This window comes from Pelophylax lessonae, assembly GCF_965119305.1.
Source record: "Pelophylax lessonae genome assembly, chromosome: 11".
Classification (NCBI taxonomy): domain Eukaryota; kingdom Metazoa; phylum Chordata; class Amphibia; order Anura; family Ranidae; genus Pelophylax; species Pelophylax lessonae.
Window position 1 is genome coordinate 72,157,953 of NC_138778.1, and position 22,220 is coordinate 72,180,172.

Sequence of the window (22,220 nt, forward strand, 5' to 3'; positions counted from 1 at the left end):
GCTTTAAGGAAAAAGTGTGTCCAATGTTTAATTTTGAAGCAAGTGTAAACAAGCCCTAAGAGATGGCATACCCGAGCCAGGAGTGTAGGATTTAGTGGGGAAAATTCAGCAATGTGAAAACGTTTTTACAATGAGTATATTTAAGATTTTGATTTAAAGGGTTCTTCTTCTTTTTACATCGTCATCACTCTAAACCAAGGATCCCCAAACTACAGCCCTCCAGCTGTTGTGGAACTTCACATCCCATGAGACATTGTAAAACTGTGATATTCACAGACATTACTAGGCATGATGGGAATTGTAGTTCCTGAACAACTGGAGGGCCATAGTTTTGAAGACCCCTGCTCTAAAAACACAGAATTATTGAGCGAGTTCTTGTTTCTTCCTTCTGCCTATTGTTCAGATAGCAGCTGTGTGACTTTGTCTAACCTAATCAGATGTTCATTCTGCTTAGTATAGGTACACCTCACTAAATAGCTCTAATTTCAGGTCCTTTTATGTGAACTGTAGTGGCAAAAATGGAAAAATATGTATTGTGTTTTTATTAGTTTTTTCATTAATTCCCACATTTTATATTGTCATTGATTTCTGTCCCAGGTAGCATTAAGTCCAGTCGACGTTCTTCATACCATCAAGCAATTACCACCGAGCGCTCAAAATCTTGTGACGATGGCCTCAACACTTTTCGAGATGAAGGGCGACTTCAAAGGTGAGGGTGGTAAGCTGCTGCTGTTGTAATTTATAGGGCAGGATGTAAAATTTAATTCCAATTTAACTAAAGGCAAAACTTTTTTTTTTTTTTAGTTTTGGAAAGAGTGGAGATAGTTTAGAAAATCTCAGGTTTTGTTTTTGCTGTCCTGCCAATTTGAGTTGTCCCTAGAACAGTAATAGAGGGAAAATCTTCCAATTGGGACTGTTCTGGTGACCAATTGGGACTGTTCTGGAGATTTTATTAATTTGCAGGGATTTTGCCCATTGGGCAGGAAGTGAAGGGAAATTACCCAATGGCACATGGATGGCAAAAATAAAGCTTACGGAGGTTATAACCAGTAGCGTACCAATGGGGGGGGTGTCAGGCCGGAGTCCAGCCTGGCGCGGCTTCTCTGTGAGCAGGCAGCTGCAGCGACAGCTCCTTCAGTCCGCGCTGCTGGGGGGGGGGGGTAGTCGTTGGGAAGAAGGTAAGTGCCTGCTGTGCAGCCTCGTGTGTGTGCTGGTTATCACGGGGATGGGGCGGCTGCATACTGATGAGTTGATATTTCCATATTTCCCCTGTTGCCGCTGGATGATTCTCCTCCTCTCCCTCCTGCAGGCATCCAGCGGCAGCAGGAGAAATATGGAAATATCAATTCATCTATATGCAGCTGCCCCATCCCCCTCCTATACAACTTCTTTTACTGGCCCCCCAGTTCTCTCCAGCCCTCCCCCCCAGTGCTCTTTAGCTCCCCCCAGTGCTCTTTAGCTCCCCCCGGTGCTCTTTAGCTCCCCCCGGTGCTCTTTAGCTCCCCCCAGTGCTCTTTAGCTCCCCCCGGTGCTCTTTAGCTCCCCCCGGTGCTCTTCAGCTCCCCACGGTGCTTTTCATCTCCCCCCCCCTATGCTCTCTGGCTCCCTCAGTGCTCTCCACCCCCCTGTGCTCCCTGGCTCCCCCCCTCAGTGATTTCCAGTTCCCCCTAGTGCTCTCCAGTTCCCCTTCCTACCCCCATGCTCTCCTTCCCCCTGGTTTTCCCTGCTGGCCCTCCCGTTCTCTCTACACCCTGTGCTTTCCAACCCCCCTTAATTCTCTCCAGTTCCCCCCCTTGCCCTTCAGCTCCTCCAGTGCTCTCTGCTTTCCCTGTGCTCTCCGACCCCCTAGTGTTCTTTTATCTTCTATCATGTCTGCAGTCTCTGACCTTCTCTTGTATCACATCTGCAGTCTCTGACCATCTCCTGTACTATGTCTGCAGTCTCTTACCATCTCCTGTACTATGTCTGCAGTCTCTGACCATCTCCTGTACTATGTCTGCAGTCTCTGACCATCTCCTGTACTATGTCTGCAGTCTCTGACCATCTCCTGTACTATATCTGCAGTCTCTGACCATCTCCTGTACCATGTCTGCAGTCTCTGACCATCTCTTGTACCATGTCTGCAGTCTCTGACCATCTCTTGTATCATGTCTGCAGTCTCTGACCACCTCTTGTATCTTGTCTGCAGTCTCTGACCATCTCCTGTACTATATCTGCAGTCTCTGACCATCTCCTGTACTATATCTGCAGTCTCTGACCATCTCCTGTACTATATTTGCAGTCTCTGACCATCTCCTGTACTATATCTGCAGTCTCTGACCATCTCCTGTACTATATCTGCAGTCTCTGACCATCTCCTGTACCATGTCTGCAGTCTCTGACCATCTCCTGTACTATGTCTGCAGTCTCTGACCATCTACTGTATCATGTCTGCAGTCTCTGACTATCTCCTGTATCATGTCTGCAGTCTCTGACCATCTCCTGTATCATGTCTGCAGTCTCTGACCATCTCTTGTATCATTTCTGCAGTCTCTGACCATCTCCTGTATCATGTCTGCAGTCTCTGACCATCTCCTGTACTATGTCTGCAGTCTCTGACCATCTCCTGTACTATGTCTGCAGTCTCTGACCATCTCCTGTACTATATCTGCAGTCTCTGACCATCTCCTGTACTATGTCTGCAGTCTCTGACCATCTCCTGTACTATGTCTGCAGTCTCTGACCATCTCCTGTACTATGTCTGCAGTCTCTGACCATCTACTGTATCATGTCTGCAGTCTCTGACCATCTCCTGTATCATGTCTGCAGTCTCTGACCATCTACTGTATCATGTCTGCAGTCTCTGACCATCTCCTGTATCATGTCTGCAGTCTCTGACCATCTCTTGTATCATTTCTGCAGTCTCTGACCATCTCCTGTACTATGTCTGCAGTCTCTGACCATCTCCTGTACTATGTCTGCAGTCTCTGACCATCTCCTGTATCATGTCTGCAGTCTCTGACCATCTCCTGTATCATGTCTGCAGTCTCTGACAATCTCCTGTATCATGTCTGCAGTCTCTGACCATCTCCTGTATCATTTCTGCAGTCTCTGACCATCTCTTGTATCATTTCTGCAGTCTCTGACCATCTCCTGTACTATGTCTGCAGTCTCTGACCATCTCCTGTATCATGTCTGCAGTCTCTGACCATCTCCTGTATCATGTCTGCAGTCTCTGACCATCTCTTGTATCTTGTCTGCAGTCTCTGACCATCTCCTGTACTATATCTGCAGTCTCTGACCATCTCCTGTACTATATTTGCAGTCTCTGACCATCTCCTGTACTATATCTGCAGTCTCTGACCATCTCCTGTACCATGTCTGCAGTCTCTGACCATCTCTTGTACCATGTCTGCAGTCTCTGACCATCTCTTGTACCATGTCTGCAGTCTCTGACCATCTCTTGTATCATGTCTGCAGTCTCTGACCATCTCTTGTATCACATCTGCAGTCTCTGACCATCTACTGTATCACGTCTGCAGTCTCTGACCATCTACTGTATCACGTCTGCAGTCTCTGACCATCTACTGTATCACGTCTGCAGTCTCTGACCATCTACTGTATCACGTCTGCAGTCTCTGACCATCTACTGTATCACGTCTGCAGTCTCTGACCATCTACTGTATCACGTCTGCAGTCTCTGACCATCTCCTGTACTATGTCTGCAGTCTCTGACCATCTCCTTTAGCATGTCTCCTATCTCTTACTCAAACTTAAACACAATGCTAATAGTATTAGCTATCTGTTAATGCCAAAGGTAGGACTGTGCAGGGGAGGCAGAAAGTGCAAAAGGGGGAACTGCGATTAGAGAGACGGGGGGCAGACTGCAAGGGGCACTGTAATGGGGGGCTGTGAAATGTGTGCAATAAATATTCTTGAAAACATTACAAAATTTTGTGGGCGTTTTTACATTTTAAGGTTGGGGGGGTGCCAGATATAGGATCCGCCCCGGGTGCCAAATGCTCTAGGTACGCCACTGGTTATAACCCTCACTTTATCCGAAATGAAAGAAAAAAAAAGTTTTGCCTATAGTATTATATTATATTATATTACAGTATTTCTTTCAGTACTAAAAGGCTGAACAGTAGGATGTACATTATTATTTTTAAAGTATACATTATGCCTAATGGCAAGGTTTCACTGATTTCTTGAACAGCTTTCTACAGATGTAGTGAGAGTTTGCAAGGATCCCACCTTCACACCTTTTTTTTTTAAGGTGTTTTCCCGACCATGTAGCTCCTAATGAAACGTTTGCACATCAAGAGTAATACTGAGCAGCAAATACACTTAGTGTATATGATAAATAATGTATATAAAAAGTACTGCTCTATAAAAGCCAATGTGTGAATAAATTCTGTATCCCAACCGATGAAGTGATAAATGAAACTAAAAATATGTCAAAATTCATGTGCCCCCATATAAATGGACTCGAATGAAGAGCAAAATAATCAGTGCCAACCAGAAATACAGTCAATGTGAAAAAAGTGCAATCGATATATATAACCAATCAATATAAACGATAAAAAAGCATGAAGTTCATATAAGACTTTATTCACTCCTGATCCATGTAAATTTGTCAGTGACCACTGTCTAAATTGAAATTCCAAGGAGATATGCCAAGTAAACATCCATTCTGGAAAAGCACACATCAGGAATCCCCCAAAGGGTGTACGTTCATCTTCGAATTGGGCCCTTATTATGAGGGCCAGTGAAGCTGCAAAACAATCTGGGACCTGAGATGGTTAATGTAGGCATGCATCCGAGATATATACAAAAGTATTCACAGTAGAAAACAGAACACTCAGGTTCAAATCAAAGCCCAGCTCAAAGGAAAAAGCCTCATAGTGTAACCCAAAAACTAATTTTCTTGATTCAGAGCATAAATTGCACTCACATTTAGGAACCAGAGTAACCGGCATGTAAAAGTCCCAAGCCCCCACCTACCCTCACTTTTCAAACCAGCACGCACAAAGCCACACTGTGGGGAAAGGCAACAAGAGCTGGCAGCTCAATCATGGACACATATAAAGAGAATAGATGGGAAGGCGCAAAGGCCTAGCACATTATTCTCAATAAACGGCTTTATCAAAAGAACAAAGGTAAATATACTCCCAAACCAATGCTTGAGTAATACATGGGCTTAAGCAGATGTCTTGTATGATAAGCATTTATTCAAGCATTGGTTTGTGAGTATATTTACCTTTGTTCATTTAATAAAGCCATTTATTGAGGTTAATGCGCTAGGCCTATGCGCCTTTCCATATCTTCTCTTTATCTGCAGTATTCAGACACATCCCCCAAGTCCTTTTTAAAGGCAGCAAGGCATGCATTATCAATTCAAGCAGTCCACATAGGTGTCTGTCATAACATCGGAGCTTACCAGTGCAGGAGAATGAATGTTATGGTGTTTTCTGCAATCTTGGACACACACTGTCCTGAAGTTCAACGAAACATGTGGGGCAGAGCTTCACTGATCAAGGAGAGAGAGTGTGTCCACAAGTGAGCTGTCGACAATGCAGCTTTGTATACACCGATTTGAAATGTGAGGGGAGATCCCTGCTAGGTACTTAAACATGCTGGTTACTGTGTTAGCTACTTCCGGGTGGTACTCTAAACATGCTGACCCCTTGCGCCACTGCCCATGATGTTTCCCAAGCTCTCTCATTCAGGTTCATTTATCTGGGCTCTACTTCTGGGTCCTTCATCACAGAAACCAGAAACATCTGTTTCGGGTTCAGAGCTGTAATTTCCTGGATGCTGTAACCTGCAGGTAATCAAGTAAATTTTGTGCTTGATAAGCGGCAGTGAAGGGCAGGGGAGACATTAGGGGTCTAATAAACCCTTGATGTCTCTGTGAGGAGGACCTGCCTAATCTGTCACACAAAAGATATAATTGTTTTGGAGTTTACACTAATTTGTTATAAAAAAAAAAATGCAGATTTATCCATGTGTGTGAATTTAAAAAAAAAATCCCAGGTAGGAAAGCGTGCTCTTTTTGGGGAGTCTTGATTCTTAGAAATGTATTGAATAGTTTTGCCATCTGGATATTTTCCTCTTCTCTAAGGACCTGGGACCTGGTCACACTTTTGATCATTGCCAAATACTGGTTTACCTTCAATTCAATGAAATGCAGCTGATTCTTGGCTTGGACGTAAAAGCTTTGTCCCAGGACTACTGCTAAAAGGGCTTTCCTAGCTCAATTTATTAAAACCATTGCTTTGGCTGTAGCTCTAATGGACTCAACAGCTGCATTTGGCAGCAAAGCTACTGCCTTTCCTGTAACAAGCCGTGATTCATGTGCCTGCTGTATGGTAATGCCAAAGGTAACATGCTGGTTACATAAATAGATTAAAAAAGACACAATTCCATTGAGGTCAACCAATAAAAAAAATATATGAATAAAACGTCCCTGTATACAGGACCCTATAACCATGTTTCACCCTGGGGAAGGCAACAAAGCCCCTTTAAAGCATGGTCAAGCTTGCTTTACATTTTTTAAACACTCAACTGAGCTGGCAGAACTATTTTTTGTAAGAGTCTAGTCCACGTTTTCACAGCTCTGTCCAGAAAGAGTTCCTGGGAACCTTGTCCTTTGCAATGACCTGTGAATAACTTTAAAGCGTAACTCCACTTTTTTTGAGAAAAAAACATTCCCCTCTGGGGTGGTCTACGTAAGGTTTATAACAAACTTTGTTGCAGATTCCTAACTTTTGTTACTCTGAAGAAATCATTGTTTGTTCCTCTGTGCTGAGTGGGGCTAATGGGAGTGGTTTCATAATTCATCAGCTGTGCATCGGCAGAGCACTAATGAGGAAATCTGCTTGGCCTGCATCCCTTTAGACGTGTTTCTATTGGGAGTATCTCACCAAAAATGCCATTTTTGTAGCAGGGGATACCTGAAATCTGACTTGCATTTTAGGCAGACTTGTGGGAAAATTGGTAAGCCAATCACACAAGCAGGAAATTAGGTTTCTGGGGGACGGTCAGTACACATTCTGTGTATAGAACAGCTCCTGGTAGCCATATTGCATTGCATTTTCAGAAATTTACAGTGGCTACGGATTGAAAATAAAAGGTAATTTTTAATAATTTTAAATACAATATAAACTGTGTCGCAATTGCGTACACTATATTATTGTTCCTTTAATATTATTCAATTTTTTTCCCCACTAAAGTGGAGTTACCCTTTAAACCAAGTTAACTGTATGGACCATTTATGTGTTTATACAAAAAATCATATCTCCCTTAAATGCCTCCGCATTTGTTACTCATAGCAAAGGTTCCCCCACTCCTCTCTTATTTTATTTGCCCTTCTCTGCATTCTCTCCAGTTTCTAAAACTCTTTTTGTTAACTGGTTCCCAAAACTGAGGTCTTGTTAATGCTTTGTACAGGGGTAGGATCATGTTTCTCTTGAGTACATATCTCTTTTACACCAAAAAAGTATTTTCTCTATCGCTCATTGACAGACGTAGTCCTCGGTGATACAGCACCTTCGGGTTATGTTGCCTCCACAGGAGCAGGACTAGACAGGAAATTAAAATGCTCTGGCCACACCCTAGGGGCAGTCCCAGAGGGTATATCCTCTCTCTCTCTGCCTCAGCAAATGAGTTATTTTCTGTCTAGTTAGGAGTAAGGACCTAGATACCTTGCTGGGATCTTCGGTCCTGGCAAGATTTTTTTTTTCTTAAAAAGATTTTTTAGACAGCTTTTTTTCTCCAGTGTTCCTGTGAGATCTTCAAGCAAGAAAGCTGAACTGGGCGACGGGCTGGATGTTGAGATCCGGTGGTCACCCCAGTTCAGCCTACGAGCGCGTGCAGGCCATAGCTCCGCGCTGGTCGGCCGCGTCAAAGTCCCATTAAGGGACTGACCCCGCGAGTTAAACGTCTCACTGAAACGCCAAAGACCATGAGTCACGGCGTCCGTATTGGTCGACAGCCCTCCCGCCCCGGTGGAGAGGGGTACTGTCAGGAGTTGGTGCCCGCCTGGTTCCGGTATGGTGAGTAGTATGTTCCCCCTTTTCCCCCTGACGGGTCTTGTGGTGAACGCGGACCCCTCTCTGTATGGTAAGATAGAGTCCCCCTCTATCCTATAACATGGCACAGATCCCCCTACTTTGAGTGTGATTTTATGTGCAAAAAGCCAGGAGGCTTGGTTTGGGAGCTAACAATCTAATTGTATACATGTTTAAAAGATTGTAATCAGTGGCAGTCTGGGAATCTTACTGTGATAAGAATAAGGTACCTACCAGTCAGAAGCCACGGACATGTAGACTGCCTTCCTAGTCAAATCTCCAGCTATAGCAGGCCTTCCGAACGGCCATGAGGTCCGCCAGGGCCGGTACCGCCAACCACGCCAAAAATCCCCATGCAGAGATAGTGTTGTGTGCCCTGCAGCACACCGCTATTCGGTACAGGCCGCCGCCATTTTTTTTGCTGGATTGCACGAGCCGCCATTTTGGCGTAGCCTCGTGTCTCCAGCATGGGGGCGGCCATGTTTGAGGTGATCCAAACACCTCGTGGAGCTAGGGGAGGCGCCGGAAGGCGTGCAGAGGGGCGGAGCCGCCTCCTTTCTTCCTGGGCAGCCAGCCAAAAGACTTCCTGTTTGTCAAGACAGCGCTGTAACCTGTTGCAGTTAAACTCTGAGCATCAAGTGGTGAGCCTGGGGGTCTATCTCTCTCTCTCTCTCTCGATCGATAGGGATCCCCAGCAGGTAACACTAAGGGGCTTTTGTGGCGCTGGGGGTCTGTGAAAAAAAAAAAAAAAAAAAGTTTTTTATTTTTGAATTATATTATCCGGGAAGTTACTGGAATAATCATGGACCCTGCCACACAAATTCCCCCACCTGTTTCCCTCGAGGGGGCCACGGGACCCGCCGGTGCACAGAGTGTAGAGGCATTTACAGCAATTTTGGAGTCTATGGTGGCTCGGGTGGAGGCGGCCTGTCAGGGACAAGGGTCAAGGAAGCGACCCCCGCCTACCCCTATATTATCTGACACCTCTGACTCAGATTCAGAGATGGTCACTGCAGTTGCAGGTCCCTCTGCAAGGGCTGTTACCTCAGGTAAAGCTCCCTCAGACAGTGAGGAGGACGTTTCTTCTCCCGCTATAATTCAGGAAGAAGCATTGGTGGACGCACTAGTTGTGGCAGTGCAGGAAACCTTAAAACTTGAGGTTTTACCGGCAGAAGCAACTGATACAGAGATTCCTTTTGGTACTAACAAGCCCATCAAAACGGTGAAGGTTTTTCCTGTACCCAAGTGTTTTGGTAATAAGATTAAAGGAGAATGGGAGCATTCTAAACGTACCTTTACTATTTCCAAGCGTATTGCTAGACGCTATCCGTTTGAGGAATCCATCATTAAGAAATGGACGGTACCACCAGTGGTGGATCCACCTATTTCCAGGCTGAATAAAGCCACGGTTATCCCAGTGGAGGACACTTCGTCCTTTAAGGATCCGGTGGATCGAAAGATGGAAGCAGAGTCCCGCACCATCTTCTCTCTGATAGGGTCAGCATTTAGACCTGTAATTGTTATTGGTCTAGTTTCCCAGACACTTACGGAATGGGCGAGATTGGTACGCCAAGACCTTAGGGGAAAAGATATTCCCCAGGAAACATCTGATTTGATGGAACAGATTATACAAGGGCTACAGTTTATCTGTGACGCAGCCTTGGACACTACTCCCCTATTAGGGCATGCATCTATGTCAGCGGTAATCCTCAGACGTGTGCTGTGGTTAAAATGCTGGTCAGCTGACCTAGGTTCCAAAAAGACCTTGACGAATCTCCCCTTTCAGGGGAATCGTCTATTTGGGGCCACCCTAGATGAAATCATTAAGGATGCCACTGGGGGCAAGAGCACTTTTTTGCCACAGGCTGCTAAAGCTAAGGGACCTCGCAACAAGCGAGGACCTTTCTTTACCGCCCATAAAGGGTTCGCACGCCCGGCTGGAACAAGCGGGAAAGGCAAGACTCCTCCAGGAGGGTTCAAGAAAGGCTGGTCGGACAAACAGAGGACCAACTCAGCCAAACCCGAAGCAAAGGAGTACACAGCCTGAAGGTGCGCCCCCACCCGGTTTGAGGGTGGGGGGACGTTTTCACCGGTATTCAGGACATTAGAGGGACGCCTGGTTCAGATCCAGTCAGCACCAGTGGTCCTAGAAATTTTAGGCTGGCCTCGTCAAGCCGGCCTGGCCGACTTGGACAGGCTAGTCGCAGACGTTCCGTGGGAACTTCGTCTCAGGGAGTGTCTGTGGTCTCAAGGACCAATTTACCATCGTGCTTTACAGTCGCTGGTTTTAATGGCCTGGCCATTGAGACCCAAGTACTGAAGGACAGAGGTTTGTCAGCTTCAGTCATTCCTACCCTTATTAAAGCAAGGAAAGCGACTTCCAGCAAGGTCTATTATCACACATGGAAGACTTATATTGCGTGGTGCGAATCTTTAGGATTTCCTCCACGTACCTATTCGGTGACTCGAATATTGGCTTTTTTGCAACAAGGGGTTGAGCAGAAGCTAGCCTTGAGCACCATCAAGGGTCAAGTTTCAGCATTAGCAATCTTCTTTCAGAAACCTTTAGCTACCAAGTCCTTGGTGCGGAATTTCATCCAGGGGGTGCGGCACCTGGCTCCACCAGTCCGCGCGCCCTTACCGCCCTGGGATCTTAATTTAGTTTTGTCGGTTCTACAGAAACCTCCCTTTGAAAACATCAGGGAGATTCCCTTGTTTACTTTATCCCAGAAGGTGGCCTTCTTGGTGGCTATTGCTTCTGCTCGCAGGGTGTCAGAACTGGCTGCATTATCATGCCAGTCCCCATACCTAGTGATTCATAGGGATAAGGTAGTACTTCATCCTAAGCCATCCTTTCTTCCTAAGGTGGTTTCAGATTTTCATCTGAATGAAGATATTGTACTACCTTCCTTGTGTCCTCAGCCCAAGCATCATCGGGAACATGCGTTGCATTCCTTGGATGTGGTTCGGGCAATCAGAGTATACCTGAAAGCTACGGAATCATTCCGTAAGACGGATTCACTTTTTGTGATCACGGATGGCCCCAGAAAGGGTTTGCCTGCATCTGCCGCGACCATTGCCAAATGGATTAGACAGACGGTGGTACAGGCTTATTCTATTAAGGGTCAGAGTCCTCCGTTCCCTGTTAGGGCGCACTCCACTCGAGCGCTCAGTACTTCCTGGGCCTTTCGCCATCAGGCGTCAGTGGTCCAGGTATGTAAGGCGGCCACCTGGTCGTCGGTACATACCTTTACAAAATTCTATAAAATTGATGTGACGGCATCGGCGGATGCCTCATTTGGCCGCAAGGTTTTGCAGGCCGCAATTTGAGGAGACCGGTGGTCTACCTCGAGAGTTTTTTTTTCTGTTTGAAAAATTTCTTTTTTGTTGAGTCTCATCATTAAGGATGAGCATTGTAAACTTCTAGTTGGCACCGGTTGGGCCTTCTAGATTGGGATTTGATTTCCATTTTCCCACCCCTCATTTGTGATACTGCTCTGGGACGTCCCGAAGGTGCTGTATCACCGAGGACTACGTCTGTCAATGAGCGATAGAGAAAAATGGATTTTTGTAAAATCTTACCGTAAAATCCTTTTCTCTTAGCTCATTGACAGACGTAGTCCCCGCCCCTCTGTTTTTGAGTTGGGTTGGGTTAAAATCTCTAAAGACTGCTTTTTGACATAACTGATTTGCTGAGGCAGAGAGAGAGAGGATATACCCTCTGGGACTGCCCCTAGGGTGTGGCCAGAGCATTTTAATTTCCTGTCTAGTCCTGCTCCTGTGGAGGCAACATAACCCGAAGGTGCTGTATCACCGAGGACTACGTCTGTCAATGAGCTAAGAGAAAAGGATTTTACGGTAAGATTTTACAAAAATCCATTTTTACTTGCTTTAGAAACTGCAGCTTAGCTTTGCATGCTATTAATAGGTATTTGATCTACCAGAACACCTAAATCGGGGGGGTTCAGTCCCACGGACCTCATGCGGCCCAAGAGTGTTAAGAATGTGCCCCAGGGGGAACATCTGGAGGGATGTCATGCAAGTATAGAAGATGCGGCGCCCAGCATGGACAAGCCATTCATGTCTGGAGGGATGCCGTGTTTGCAATAGCAGCTGCGGCCGCAGACACTGACAAGCCAGGCACAGGCACACCTGGAGGGATGCCTGGGCTGCCTTGTTTGCAATAGCATTGGCAGCAGTGAATGCAGGGACTGCCAGCTAGCTCCAGGCAAGTTAATGGCGCATGGCTGGATCTAGGGGGGTGCTGGAGTATAAACTAGAGAACAGCAGAATGCAAATAGACTGATCTACATTTTTATAGAGTCTTTATACAAGAGTTCATATGGCTGTGGCACCTAATCGGACTGACATGTTTATAGACCTCATAAAGCAAAGAGGTCAATTTGCCCCTAATGGAATTTTAGTTACTGGTTATGTCCTCCCTTGGGGTGCTGCTGAACTATGAGTTTATAATGGAAAAAGCTTTACCCTCTCAAAATCAATGCTACAGACAAACAGTTAAATATCACCAAACTTAAATATCTCATGAAGAACTCCAGATAGTAAATTATATAAATTATATTAAAACAATAAAAATGTAAACATTTTGTTAAAGTTATTATCGAAGATCTGATAAATAGTCATGTACCTTCAATATCACCGCTCTCCACATTTTAACCCATTGGACGGTATAAGGGGCTGAAGAAGCTAACTCCCTTGCCAAATTGCAGTACTTTTTTCAGTGCAGCCCACAGCAGCGTGTTGATGTGAACAAACAGCATAGACAACAAGGTATTTTTCCTTGTCTATGTTTCGGGCTGTGCTGAAAGTAGGAATGAATTAAAAAAATAAATTGGAATGAAAAGTAGGAGTTTAGAACCTTGCAGTGAGCTCTTTATAAAGCAGTGGAATGTATATATTTGCCATAATAAAAGAAAGTCCAGTAGAGAAACCATGGTTTGCATTCCCTCTTTAGAAGGTGGTGTTTCTGATAAGACTATATGTGTTGCTAAAAAGAAGTGTGGAAATCCACAGATGGGGTAGCTGACTATGTAGATCGCAGTAGCAGTGCCCTAGAGATATGGATGTTATGTGGTGGAAGATAAAAGCTCCTAATGTGTCTGCTTGAAACCTAATCTGATTATTGTTTCTTTCTTCCACCACAGGAAGGTTGTGGGCCGCGTGCCGAGCCTTAGGATGCTGCGGAGCTTCTTCACTGATGGGGTGAGAAAGTGCATTATGCGTGTATAATTATAGATTACTTCTGTGCAGTTCTGAAATACTAGTAACAACTTTGACCAGAAAAACTTTTTTTCATGCATTAGGGTTAATTTCTTTATTTTATAATTGTAGCCAAAGTCTTGTTCTGTAAAGATAATGTAGGGCAGCAACAAAGCCTATGAGAACTCTTTTAGGCAAATGTCTTTTGTTATGCGTGCTGCATTCAGGGTTAAGTTGGTTAATTGTAACTGAAAAAAAATTCAGTAATCTGGATTAATGAAAATTGTTATTCAAACAGTTGTAGTGTGTAGTGCTAGAACAGCTTGAAATGATACCCATGTATGTCGGGTGTGAATTCTAGCATTTACCACAATGAGACAAATTGATAAAAATAAATGCAGCACCAGAGGGGTAACTGATGATACCAGTGCTATATCATACAAAAAAGTGCCAATCTAAAGTGCAAGTGCCGACACTACTAAATAGATAATATGACCCCCTGCTGACGAAGTCGTAGTGTCGACGTGACGCGTACGGGGGAGGAACCTGTACACACGCCGTTATCGTTACACATCCCCGTTTGTATGCCCGCACTGGCCGAGTGGCGGTATATGTGAGTGTTCTACTTTTATGTTTTGGATCGTAATAAATATTGTTAAACAGAGAGCACTAGATCCTTGTGTTTGTTTCTATATATGTGATCACCCTGCTGGGAGTAAGGAGAGAGGAGAGAGAGGAGTTGATGCCCTGAGTACTCTATCACTGTGTTAGTATACACAGTAGGTTTGGCTGCTACCCTATCTGATCTATCCAGCAGTTCCCCTACCATGGGAGTGGAAAGGTGAAGAGCCGATTATTTACCAGGACCTGAGAGTGCACTAAGTGTGTTTGGCTTATTATAATTTGTGAGCCAGACTGGGAGGTGAGCGGCTAGCGTATTATTATCAGCACCCAGATTCACCGCGATTGGGATTGAAGCATCAGCACCTTATTGTCTTGTTTGCACAGCACAGAAGATTTTTATATATTATGGACTTGGCACATTAAATATGTTTTATCACTTGGACATTTTATGATTGTCACTATATCATTAGCACGTGCACTTTGCTCACTGTGACACTTTCTATATTATTTATTTAATGATTTGTTCATTTATTTATTACCCAGTCATATTATCTATTTAGTAGTGTTTGCACTTGCACTTTCGATTGGCACGTTTGTGCATGATATAGCACTGGTATCATCATCAGTTACCCCTCTGGCGCCGCATTTATTTTTATTCATTTGTCTCATTGTGTTATGTGAAAGCACTTAATGTAAGCAGCCATTATATTTGTATATTCCGTTAGCAGTTATTTATTTTCATCTTATCCTGGTTAGCACTGATTTTATTTACACCTTACTATGAATTCTAGCATTGTTTGCCTAAAGCAGGGTAAACACATTTTTTATACTAGCGAAAGGGCTTCTGTTTGAAAGACAACTGTGCACACTTGACGGAATGTTGACCTGTTCCTGACAAACTGACCGATACCGACCGACGTTCGGCCCTTGTATATCCAGCCTAACATATTTAAATCGGCCATAAACAATAGCTTCATTATTCTGCCCATCAGTCCATTGTTTAAAAGAAAGTTGTACTGAATATGCATTGCAATACTTTCCTTCTGAAGGTGCTTGGTTTATTTTCACCAAAGCAAATGTATGGACCAGCAGTTCTGACGTTAATTACACTTTGTAATTCACATGCTTGATTCAGGTCCAGGGTGGATAAAAATCGATGATTTAAAAAAAAAAATAAAATAAAAAAAAATTTGTTTAAATCGAATTTCTTTCATTTAAATCAGGTTTTTTTTTTTTTTTTTTATCAAATTTATTTGGAGTAAAAATGTATGTAAAGATAGTTTTCTATTTAAGATACATTAATAATTTAGTTTATTTGGCATGAAATGGAGCTTAGTTATGTAGCATGAGGCTGTATATTATGCAATATTTACATTTTTGTTAAACTCATTTATTGAATGCAAGCTGAGATAACATGCACTGCATTGATGCGTTCACAGAATTTCACCCAAACTACCGGCAAGAATGAGTCCTTACATTTAAAGAGCACCTGTCATTTCAGATCCATCATGGCAGCGCCAGCTCCTATTATTGGGCACCCACTCACCACCGCCACCTCCCTCACTTTGGTGTCACTGCTGCATCACCAGTCATCCTATTAAAGTGAATGGGACTGTCGGTGATTCAACAGCAGGTCAGAGGAGTTGCCACTGCGGGACAGAGAAGACAGTTGCTCTTTAAAAATTATGATTTAACTCAAGACTTTTTACTAGTGATTTAAAACAATTTTCATTAATCCAGATTACTGAATTTTTTTTTCAGTTACAATTAACCAACTTAACCCTGAATGCAGCACGTATCACAAAAACGTTTGCCTAAAAGAGTTCTCATAGGCTTTGTTGCTGCCCTACATTATCTTTACAGAACAAGACTTTGGCTACAATTATAAGAATGAGAAAATATTACACTGAACAGCAGCCTTCCGAGACCAATCCATCATTCATGTTCTTGCAAGCAAAGAGACCATACAATCCAGCATAATATGCACCGAAGTAGCTTCCATGCATGCAATAATGTGTATTATAATCTAGACCTGTGCCTTTATCATGATGAAAAAAGAATGTGTGTGAGAATGAATTAATGCCTCTAACAGCTAACTGACCTGAACAGGGTGGATTTGATTTAAATCACAATTTGAATCATGATTTAATCCATCCTGAGCCTCGACAGGAACCGGAGGATCACGGGAACTGGGGGAAAGGCCCTGTGAAACCTCCACTGGTCCGTCAAGGCATCCGTCCCAAAGGCTTGGGGACAACGGAACCTCACATAATATTTCTTTCGTTTGTAATTGCAAGGGGATGCAAACAGATCCACTTCCGGGAGAAATTCTAGTGACATGAGCCACTGAAAAACTCTGTTGTGGAGGCTCCACTCGTTGTCCCAGCAGACCCTGGAGAGAAAGTCCGCCTGAACATTCTGAACTCCTGGAAGGTACACTGCTGTGAGGTTGGACAGGTGTTTTTAGGCCCAAGACATTAATGGTTCTACCTCCCTCAGCAGGGAGCAGCTGCGAGTCCCCTCTTGGCATTTATGTAGGAGACTGCTGTTGTGTTGTCCAGTCTCAGAACAACAGAGGCTCCCACTATTAGGTGGTGGAATGCCTGTAGGGCGCAAAACGCCGCTCAAAGCACCAGGATGTTCGAGACTTCTCTGCGAGCTAGGGAGTCCCAACTGCCCTAGGCCATTTCCGCCTGGCAAAATGCGCCCCAGCCAGTATTGCTGGAATCCGTGGTAATTGTGACCCAGGAGATGTGAATGATGGAGTGACAATTGAGGAGGTTCCTGCACTGTAGCCACCATGAAAGGCTCTCTTGCATTGATGATGTTATGGGAATAAGGTGATTCTGGTCGCCTGGGCTCCATTGCTGGAGGAACCCCACCTGGAAAGGGCGCATCTTCCACTGTGACCTCTTCACCATAGGATTTGTGGCCACCATGCTGCCAATTATCCTCAGGCACTGAGAGGCACGGAGATGAGTGGCCGACATGGCTAGGTGTATCCTGTCTCTGACAACTGTGATCTTTTCCAGAGGCAAGGAGATAGTGCCTTCACTTGTATTGAATTGTGCTCCCAGGAATATCCGAGACTGTGTAGGCTCCAGATGACCCTTCTCCTCGTTCAGTAGCCAGCCGAACTTGCGAAGAGTGGATATTACCTGAGATCTGTGTATTAGTAGCTGTTCTGGGTCTTGTGACAGCAACAGCAGATTATCCAGATAGTGGTGGAGATGAATCCCTTCAGTCCTGATCAGAGCCACCACCGCCAATAAGAGCTTTGAAAATACCTGAGGCGATGTCTTAAGCATGAACTGTAGACATGTAAACTGGAGGTGGATCTGCTGCTATCGGCACATGGAAATGGGCGTCTTTCAAGTCGATTGACACTAGCCAGTCCGCTGGCTGAACTGCCTATCTGATTGTTAATAAGGTTTCCATCTTGAATTTTTCTTTCTTGATGAAAGAATTCCACTGCGTCAAGTCTATGATGGGCCTCCAAGCGCCGCTCTTTTTTTGAACTAGAAAGAGAGGGGAATACAGGCCCTGGGATCTTTTGTCGGCTGGAACTGGCACAGCCGCACTTTGAGCCATCAATAGGTTTACATAAGACAGAAGAACCTGCCTCTCTTTTCTTCAGACTGAGGTAACGAGGTTGGAACTAACCTCAGTCTGGGTGGACTGCAAAATGTCCAGGAGTGGCCTGACGACACCGTCTTGACGACCCAATAGTCGTTGATCGAGGCTGCCCAGACGTGCTGAAAACTAAGCAAATGAGCACCGACTTGCTCCGCCTGGGCAGGCGCAACATCAAAAGGACTTTGTGGCGTCCAGGCCACCAGAAGACCCCCCCTTTGGACGTTTTCTGTCCCGATACTTGATGTCTTCTCTACAGGATTCCCAGCTAGGTTTATAGAGGCGAGCATCCCTTGTCCGATCAGACCCTTGCCTGGGCTGAGTCCTCTTCTGGCCCAGCAGGTGCCGATCCAGGGCTAGGAACCCCGACTTACTGCCCATGGCGTGGGAAATGGCACTCTCTAGCTTGTAAACAAAGTGGGAAACTGGAAAGAGCATAGGTAATTGGATTTTGTTGGCACGACAACAGGACACAATGTCAAAATAACTATATTTTATTAGAAAATATTAAAAAGTATTGGGATACAAACATATACAAAACATAGTTTAAAATGGTGATAATGGCCTTACAACCAATCTGTGTGAAGACCCACCCTACCACACAATTGAATATATAGAGTAACCAAATGATAGGTAAACCGTGTGTGCTCAAAAAGAGAGCTTGTATGGTAGAGACCAGTTTAACAATGGATTCCAACGGTGGTGGTGGGTTCACTTGGTCACGATAGCAATCTCTATTCACGATAGCGTTCTCTACCTGTTTCGCGCTACAGCTCTTCTTCCGGAGAGTATCGTTGTGTGCTAGTCAAGCAGTTATATGGTGAGACATTTGTTGTAGGAAACAAGGAAAAAATTCCATACACATCAAAAATTAGTATTTACACTACAGCAGCGGGTCAGCGTGTGCTTATGGTCCAGACCAAATGGAGGTGGGGGGATATTTAAGTGAGTATTTTAGTGAGATCTTCTAACCCAGATAACAAGTATGACGATGAGTATGTTTTCTATCATGCGAGTATCAGAGGAGAATTTAGGCATGGCATGGATCCAAAAATGAGATGCCTGATGTTTCCAAAAATGTATGCCATAGTACACCTCTGATTGTCACCCAAAAGGCAGAAACGATGCTTCCTAATGGGTAAGAGGAACTTATGAGGTATATGCAGGTCAAGTCAATGATCCCTGCAGCAGTAGCCAGAGCGGACAGCACCTTGCAAATAGCCGGCCAAAGATTAATCCTCCATGATGTACAAAGTGGAAATCCTCACACTCAAGCACTCAGTCTCCCTCTGCTATAGTCAGATAGCTATCGCAGTCCAGCCGCTTCCCGCAGGCACACACAGGATCATTATTGGGACTCAGTTTCTGGCCACATAGGAGAGTACAACACCACAGAGTGATCTGAGATTGACCTACAGGCCTATGTTCATCTGGTTCTGGTGAGTAGGGAAGCATAAGGGGGAGCACAAGCACGTTTTACAAGATTGGAGCACAGAAGCACTTTTTTGTCACCTTTGCCATATTTGAGCAGCAATTGGAGGACATTTATTATTATGCATTGGAAGGACATTGATGTATCATATTAAGCACAATTTGCACCTGGCACTTATTTATTATTGGAAACGTTCATTTAGCAGCGCTGACACACTTTCATGTTCACTCTCTAGCTTGTTGCCGAAAAGAGAGGATCCCTCGAACGGAATCCGGCACCAAGCCTGTTTTAAAGCAGGATCAGCAAACCATGGGCGCAACCAAAGAGCACGTTTAGCGGTAACTGAAGAAAACATGACCCATGCCACTAAGCGGATAATGTCAAGGGAAGCCTCCCCCAGAAAGGCAGACGATAGCCTTGGCTGGTGTACTGCAGAGCTCCTGGCCACCTCTTCAGAGATGCTTCTAAGGGTCACCTCCACATTATCCGTCCAGGCCTCCATTGCTTTAGACAGAGCGGCATGGGCCAATGCTGGTTTACAGGCCATACCTGCCGACACATAGATGCGTTTTAGAACGGTATCAATGCGCCTCTCCAGGCCGTCTTTAAAGGTCGCCGTATCTTCCAGGGTGAGAGTGACATGTCGCACCAAACGCATCAAGGCCGCATCTATCAGAGGAGCTGACTCGAGATGTTTAACATCTTCTGCCTTAAACAGGTACATCTTTGCCATTTTAGATAGCAGAGAATCTATCTCCTGTGCTTAGACAGCGACTCTACTGGTTCATCCCACTTTAATGCTTCCTTAACGGGTTTAACCAAGGTGGGGACCAGGGCGAAATCAAAGCCCGCACTGGAGTCGTCCAATTCCACCTCAGTATCCGAGGAGTTAGATGATGAGTGACTCTGCTGAGAAGGACCCGGGACATAGGGATTATCCCCAACAGGAGTACCTGCCAGGGCGGGAGAGGGGGTGCTGGTACGGCAGGTTCCATGTTTAAGGATTCCTGCACCACCCGTCTTACCAGGGACTCCATCTGCTGGTTGTTATCTTTTCTCTCATTTGTGGCACGCACAAAGCAGGGCTTGCAAATTGATTTCCCATCAGGGACCTGCGATCCACATCCCCAGCAGGATCTCCTGTCAGAGTGGCGATGTCAGGACGCAGATCTAGGCTCTTGACCAATGACGCCTGGAGGACAACCGATGGGGCCTGGAACCTGAAGACTAATGCCGGCATTGTGACCTGGGAGGATCTTTATCTTCACGCGCCGAGTGTAACCTTTCAGACCTAGAAGGGCATTAAGAGAAAGCAAGGTGTCAATAGAACAGGGCAAGCCCAAACCATACAGGGAGAGGAAGAAGCCAATCTTACCTGTAGTGTAAGGGCTGGCCACCAGGGGGCGGTGAAACATCCATACTCCTAAGGTGGGCTACAAAAAAGCTAGGTATTAGAAGCAGTAAGGAAGGAAGGCACACAAGCCTCCCATCACAGCATAGACAGCGCTCCCCTCTAGAAGACAACCACAGAACACAGGGAAGCCGCCAATGTACCACAGAGCAACCCGCCTGAATGACATCAGGAAAAAAATGTATATGTGTGTGTGTGTTCGTGAATATATATATATATATATATATATATATATATATATATATATATACACACACACAGTGTTTAGCATAAATGAGTACACCCCTTTTGAAAAGTAAGATTTTAATCAATATCTCAATGAACACAAGAACAATTCAAAATTTTGGCAAAACAGAGTTTTAGCGAACATAATAATATAACTTCGATTACAAAATCTTTAGTTTTACTAAAATTAGTTGATGCAAAAATGAATACACCCCACAACAAAAACTACTAAATATAGTATTTTGACCTCCATGATTGTAAGGTCTTCTAGGCATGGAATGAACAAGTTGGCGACAGTGCAATATCTGTCTTTTTCCATTCTTCAAGAACAACCCCTTTTTTAGAGCCTGAAAATCGGTCTTGCAAACACAATTCTTTTGGAAAAAATACACTTTAATGAATACAAAAAAAACCCAAAACAGTAAAGTTAGCCTAATTTTTTTCTGTAATGTGAAATTATATATAATGTGATGTTACGCCGAGTAAATAGATACCCAACACATTATGCTTTAAAACTGCGCACGCTCGTAGAATTGCGACAGACTATGCTACTTAAAAATCTCCATAGGAGACCCTTTCAAAATTTTTACATGTTACCTGTTTAGAGTTACAGTGGAGGTCTACTGCTAGAATGTTTGCGACGGAAATTGCGACGAAACCTCACATGTGGTTTGAACACTGTTTACATTTGTGGTCGTGACTTCTACGTGCAAACACCGAGGGATGGGGCGCTCTAAATTTTTTATTTTTTTATTTATTATTTATTTATTTTTTCACTGTCCCTTTAATTTTTTTGATTACTTTTATTGCTGTCAAAAGGAATGTAAACATCTCTTGTGACCGTAAAAGTGTCTTTGAATACTTAAATTTTTTTTTTTAAACTGGCGCCTTTAAGATTTTAGTAATCCGGAAGTGAGGCTGTGATGTCACGTCCGGGTTACTACATTGGAGACCTGTTCAAACCCGAATCTGGCTTTGTTCGGGTCTCCTGCAAGTGGGCGGACGTGCCGGCTGATCACTTGGGTCTTCCGGTGGGATAAGAGACCCCGGGCAGAGTGGCGGAAGGGGGTGGGGGGTTGTCCCCTCCCGGGGCTTGTAAGAACAGCCGAACGGCTGCTTAGCCGCATCGGTTGTTATTACAAGAAACCCCGACCGTCCGCTCTAAAAAAACGGTACAGGGCAGATGTAGCTGCAGGCATCACCTGGTACAACCACTTGAAGCAGAATGACATACAGGTATGTGATTTTGTGCCAAATGGTTAATTAGGATTTTGTTGTCTAAAATTTAGCTTTGCTCATAATACTTTAATTGGGGTGTATTCATTTTTGCTAGATGGTCTTGAATACATTTATTAGGAAAAATACTTATTAGTGTGTGCAAATTAACAATTCTCTGTTGCAATAAATGGCCCGCATTTGTGGGAGTATTTTGTAGTATATTATCCCATAAAAAAATGTTGATTTTGAAAAGAGAAGTAAAGGTTTTCTGACAAATCTGTTGGAGTGTGCTCATTTATGCTGAGCCCTGTATATATACTGTAATAAATATAACTACTGTTCAAACGTTTTAGGCAGGTGTGAAGAATTGCTGTGAAGTAGAAAGGTTTTCAAAAATGTTTTATTT

The 22,220-nt window shown here is 44.4% G+C and overlaps 1 protein-coding gene across 1 annotated transcript in view; it reads left to right on the plus strand.

The window, feature by feature from the left end:
- ARHGAP23 (Rho GTPase activating protein 23) overlaps nt 1-22,220 on the plus strand; it is a 247,147-nt gene that overhangs the window by 96,190 nt on the left and 128,737 nt on the right. The window contains exons 9-10 of the mRNA XM_082271434.1: nt 598-709; nt 13,217-13,274. Coding sequence (XP_082127560.1) covers nt 598-709; nt 13,217-13,274 — 170 coding nt within the window. The remainder of the gene's footprint in view (nt 1-597; nt 710-13,216; nt 13,275-22,220) is intronic.